The 5,891-nt window shown below is 34.9% G+C and overlaps 1 protein-coding gene across 2 annotated transcripts; it reads left to right on the forward strand.

Annotated features, from left to right (window-relative positions):
* The first annotated feature begins 2,178 nt into the window (after positions 1-2,178).
* Positions 2,179-5,649, forward strand: LOC115998215 (chromatin remodeling protein SHL). Of its 2 annotated transcripts, none has more exons than XM_031237723.1 (5): positions 2,179-2,481; positions 2,579-2,924; positions 3,282-3,350; positions 4,025-4,074; positions 4,948-5,016. In XM_031237723.1, exons 1-4 carry the CDS (start codon positions 2,409-2,411, stop codon positions 4,059-4,061), a joined length of 525 nt encoding a protein of 174 aa, XP_031093583.1. In that variant the 5' UTR covers positions 2,179-2,408; the 3' UTR covers positions 4,062-4,074; positions 4,948-5,016. The 2 variants fall into 2 exon arrangements, with proteins under 2 accessions (XP_031093583.1, XP_031093575.1); XM_031237715.1 differs by lacking the exon at positions 4,025-4,074 and adding an exon at positions 5,178-5,649 and having other exon boundaries at positions 2,184-2,481; positions 4,948-5,080.
* Positions 5,650-5,891: the final 242 nt, after the last annotated feature.

A 5,891-nucleotide genomic window follows, 5' to 3' on the forward strand; every position in this document is an offset into this window, starting at 1 on the left:
GGGGGGGGGGGGGGGGGGAATTTAACGTGTTTTGACATCTTGTAAATTTTTCATCAATTTCATTCATTAACGAGAAATTTTTTTTTTTTTTTCATTTTTGTTAAGAATGGCAACTTGGTATATTTAATCCATGGACGAATATACTAAACTGTTTGCAACATGGGATTAGGGGTGTTAGTGAACAGAGCTTTTGACAAACTACTCGTGTTTGAGCTCGATAAGCGTTCGTTTATATTCGTTTGTTAAGGTAAATGAACATTAACAAACAAAATTTAGAGCTCGGTTAATAAACGAACAGAGTATGAACAGTGGTAAGCTCGTTTGCTAAGTATTTGCGAACAAGCTCGTTTGTGTTCGTTTAGTAGTGTTCGTGAACAAATTCGTTTGTATTCGTTTAGTAATGTTCGTGAACAAGCTCGTTTAATGTCCATTTAATAATGTTTGCAAACATGTTTACAAACATATAAATTGTTCATGAACATAGATTATTTATTATTCACGAACAAATTGTGTTCATGAACATGTACATGTGTTTGGTTATTAAATGTTCACGAACGTGTTCGTGAACGTAAATGAACACGTTCGTGAACGTGTTTGTTAACATTCGCGAACGCGTTCGTGAACGTTAACGAACACTAACAAACGCTTAACAAATGAACACGAACAGAATTTTCAAAAACCTTAACAAACGAACACGAACACCCCAAAATCCTTAACAAACGAACACGAACAGCCTCCGTTCGTTTATGTTCGATTCGTTAACACCCCTACATGGGATGAGAAGATAATATTATCAAATACTTAGCTTGACCAAATAATGTAACTAAATTAAGTTAGCTTTAATATAGTAATATCTTTATTGTCGTTTTATTTGTTTTTACTTATCTCTTCTTACCCAATTGCATGCTGAGAATACAAATGAAAACAAATACGACATATTTGTAGTGTAGGATAATTACTTGTAGGGTACAAGAAATACTACCCAACAAAATTAATTGTTGAATTTGAATTATTTTAAAATAAAAAAACATAATTTACAAAAAAAAAAAAAAAAAAGGTTTAAATTGGAGGTTCAAAGTGGAACTAGAACCACCCTAGAATGTTTCAGTTCTAGTTCGTCATTTTTCAGAACTGGAGTTGAATCGTGGTCACCCCTACCATTTATCCACCTACTTATATATTAATCGTTATATCGTGGACTATGGTCTACCATAAATATTGGAAATCCTGGTCCAAATTATGCATATTAAACATAGGAAAAATGGTCAAATAAGTCTCTAAACTTTACCTAAAAAGTCAATTATGTCTCTAAACATTTAAAAAGTGGAATTACACCCTTTAACTTGTTATATTGAGGCAATGAAGTCCAATAATTAGTAAATGACATGCTATTATAGGTCATTTCAGTTTCGACATCATCTTCGTCGAAAATCCGACGATTGGAACTATCACTGGTCGCCATCTACCAGAGAAGGAGACCAGTTGGTTGTCTTTTCAGGCGGAAGGTGACTGGTCGCCTTTCATGGAGAAGTCGACTTCTCCATGGAAGGCAACCAACTGGCCGGCATATGAAAAGTATTACTTTTTTCTTTAAAAGTATTACACTTTATCTTATAAGTAACAATATATTATTTATGATTAAAATTTACATTTTTCAGTATTACATATCTGATCCATCTCACAAACAATAATTTGTAAGACGATCTAACAAGAAAGTCAGTCCAATTTAGTCATTGACTATAGTTATTTTTTTTGATGTTGTCTTAAACGATTTTTTTTTGTGCTTAATTATGTAATCGACTTTGATAGTTTTACTCAATTGAATCTTTTGTTTAAATAGTTTGGTAATTGCAACTCTATTAATACCCAATTTAATCATCGATCATAGTAATTTTACTTAAACTAGTAATTTTACCAATTTAGTTCTCAACTATAACGATTTTTCCCGATTTAGTCATCGACTTTAACCATCGAAGATTAAATTGGATAAAATTATCAAAATCAATGATATAATTAAACACAAAATGTCATTTAGATTTTATACTAACTCAGAAAAATCACTATAATCAATGATTAAATTAGGTATTAATTTAAAAATATGTTGTCAAATCCTAACAACTTTCTTTTTAAGTCTGAAATTGATGAAAGACTTTGTGTAATCCACATCATTAATCTTAGACAACGGAATCCGCCTGACAAATCATGAAAAATATCATATTCCGCGATGGACTGTGAAAAAAATCTTTACACACGGAAAACAACTACTCGTAAAACACATGACTGGTAACACACGCTCGGTTATTTTCTCTCTATAGACTATAGAGGTCTTCTCCCCCACACAAAACTCACGCGCGCTCTCTCTCTTTCTCTTCGCGTCTCCGGCGGATGACATTCTGCTCCGGCGCTTCATGGCTAAAACACGGGCCACTCGTAGAACCCTAGATTCCTACACTGTTAAGTCCATCAGCAAAACTATCAAAGGTGAGTTGATTTTCAGGATGTTTTACTGGAAATTTCCATCCATTTGGTGGACTTTCAATCTCCACCGGAAAATCTAACTTCGTGCCGTTGTTTTCAGCCGGTGACTGCGTGCTGATGCGGTCATCGGACTCTTCGAAGCCGTCATACGTCGCCCGAGTTGAGAAGATCGAGTCTGATAGCAGGGGAGGCAACGTGAAAGTTCACGTCCGGTGGTACTACCGTCCGGAAGAGTCGATCGGTGGCCGGCGGCAGTTCCATGGCTCCAAGGAGGTCTTCCTCTCCGACCACTATGATATACAGAGCGCCGACACCATAGAAGCTAAGTGTACGGTCCACAGCTTCAAGAGCTACACCAAGCTCGACGCTGTTGGTAATGAAGACTTCTTTTGCCGATTCGAGTACAATTCCTCTACCGGAGCCTTCAATCCCGACAGAGTTGCCGTGTATGTTTTTTTTTTCGAAATCTTAGCTTTCTGATTAATTGCTAACAGTTGAGCTCAATATCTTCCGCAAGTAATGTTATTTGTGTTATTTCTGCTTAATATTTTTGATATGTTAACATTTGACGCTTGAAATAGATGTATAAGCCTTTCAATTTGCCCTTGGAAGTTCGTACGTACATATGTTGCAGCAGTGTGAACTTTCAATTTTGCAGCTGCATGTGTTTCGTGCAGTTCTTTGAGCTTTCTAGTTTTCTGAAATTTGATTGAGTTGGAAATTCTATGAAAATGTGAACTTCTGTTCTTGTTACCTTTGTAACTCCTGATTGCTTGATGTCCATTTTCATCTTGAAATGGCAGGTACTGTAAATGTGAGATGCCTTATAATCCAGATGACCTCATGGTTCAGTGCGAGGGCTGCAGTGATTGGTGAGTTTGATGCTTTTGAATATTTCTCTTTGTCATTGGTTTTTGCCCATTGTTTTATTTGCCTTAAACTTCATAGGATTAGTCAATTGGATTAAAGAGTAAACAGTCGATGAGTTTTGTCTGGTTTCTTTACATGTGAATGTTTATTGTGTTTGTTATTGGGACTTATAAAGTAGAGCTATTCCGTGTCTACGAATGTGATTAAACAAGACACATAAGGATAAATAATTTACGAAGCTCAAACTCTATGAACTTAGCAATGTCTGTTACCCCCCTCTTGAATTAAAGTTTTGTTGTGCTTAAAAGTTAAGAAATTTAACAATACTGGCCCTGATTCATTGTAGACATGCAGGGATTGCCTTATACATCAATCTCTACTATAAATCACTTGCACATCCAGGAAAATGCCTTTGCATTTATACAACTTTGATGTAGTCAGGAAAATTATGGAAATCCGAAATATCTTTTGTCAATCATTTAACTGCATAATATTGCAAAATTTTGCATCTACTTCTTTCTTGGTGAGAGATTGTTTGGCGCGAGATAGCTATGTCATGCACTCATTTTTATCAACTTTTGTGCTATAAACTTCCCACCCTTTTAGTTCATCTGTCTTCGAATTGCAGATTAATTAAGTTCAAGTTATACTGAGATCTACTATATCTATTTGGCAGGTTGTATACAGAATATGTCAAGTCCCATGGAGCCTAAGAATATTTTAGAAGTAGGATATATGTGAATTTTTGGCTTTATAAATTTTGTTCTGTTGCCTTCAGTACCAAGTTATTCAATCAATTACCTTTTTAATTTGAGATGCCTACTTAAGTTACGGAAGTGCATCAGAATGATCTTAGGCCAGCATCCTTGCAAGTAGTAATGTAGGAGCCACATAGGTCATTCTTAATTGGGAACAGAAGCTTTTGGTTATAGATAGGGGGTGTTTGGGGACTAGCCCATAGTGTTAGCTGGTAGCTGCTGATTATATTTGTTTAAATATATTTGGTAGAATTATCTGTTAGTTTTTACTTATTAGCCATTAGTGGGTTGATATGTAAACACACACACGCATAATTATATAACAGAGTATAGATGTAGAGTATATCTAATATATATTTAATATTACATTATTATATATAAAATACAAATATATTATATTATACAATAACAATAATAAAGGGTAGGGTTGCCAAAAAAGCTAATTTTGAAAAAGCTCATTTAATTAGCTTTTTGGGGTAAAATAGCTAATTCAAAATGTTATTTACTAAACACTCAAATTAGCTTTTTGTCTTGGTCACACAACTAAAAGCTCTCTAAAAACATAGTCACCAAAACAGCCATTTAGGTATCCACCTCTATTCTGTATCTATTATTTCCCTCTAACTTGTGCTCGTGTATGTTAAGAAGGCAGTTATTTGCTAACCATCTTGGATAGGCTGGTGATCAACGTGCTTTACTTTTGGTGGTGAGGATATCTTTCAGGGTGTGGGCTCCATTGCTTGGTTTTAGCACTAGATTTTGGGATTTTATTGCAAAAACATACTCTTCTATGCTACAATGCATGCATCCATCTTTAAATGGTTGTATAATTTTCGTTCAGGTTTCATCCTACATGTATAGAAATGACAGCCGAGGATGCCAAAAAACTTGAACATTTCTTTTGTCAAAATTGTTCTTCTGAAGATCCGAAGTTACAAAGCTCTCATGCTACTTCCAGACATTCAGATACAAAGGTAAGTCAATTCTTACAATTCAAATAAGGAGGGCTCTCAATATTTGCTGCAATTGAAACTTGAAGGCCTAACTGTAGTGAAACTATTGACATTTTAGGTGGAAACAAAACGCCGTAGGAGGTAACCCACGCCCTTTCACGTGAGAGGAGATATAATATCGCTTTAGTTTCCTGAAGGGTGCAAGCAAACACCGAGGCAGATAGGACTGCATCAGAAGCAACAATCATGTAAGCTGATGTAAAAAGGAAACTGGTTTTTATTAGTTGTATTGTCTAGGTGGTTTGAGAGACAAATGCCTTGTTTCCTTTAGATATAGGTCGAGGAAGTGTTTGGTTGTCTGTAATTATTTAATGTAGATTTCTCTCTTGGTTGGCTTGCTTTTTTTTTTTTTTTTTTTTTTTTTTATTTGCTAGGGCTGTATCACCTGTATGATAAAGAGCTAATTATCTTCCCTTAATAGCCATTTGATGTAAAGGGGTCCAGGTATTGATTAAAGACATTTTTATGTGTGGCTTATGACTACGAGAGGTTTCTTGGCTTATGGGAATATAATGATAGACTTACTATTATCAAACATGTAAAATATTTTCACCAAAATTCATACTATTACTAAGTATTTAGTTTTCATTTCGATTCCGATTCTCATGTGCAAACCAAACATACTCTTAGTTTCATATTGGTTGGATACACACTATGTTAATATCTAATTATTAATTAATGCATACGTTTGCTTAGGTTTTTGTCTTACGCCAAGTTCAATCAATAATAACCTAATATGGTATGACATAAGTGAACATCGCGTTTAAGCCAA

The sequence above is a fragment of the Ipomoea triloba genome, chromosome 1 (assembly GCF_003576645.1).
Source record: "Ipomoea triloba cultivar NCNSP0323 chromosome 1, ASM357664v1".
NCBI lineage: Eukaryota > Viridiplantae > Streptophyta > Magnoliopsida > Solanales > Convolvulaceae > Ipomoea > Ipomoea triloba.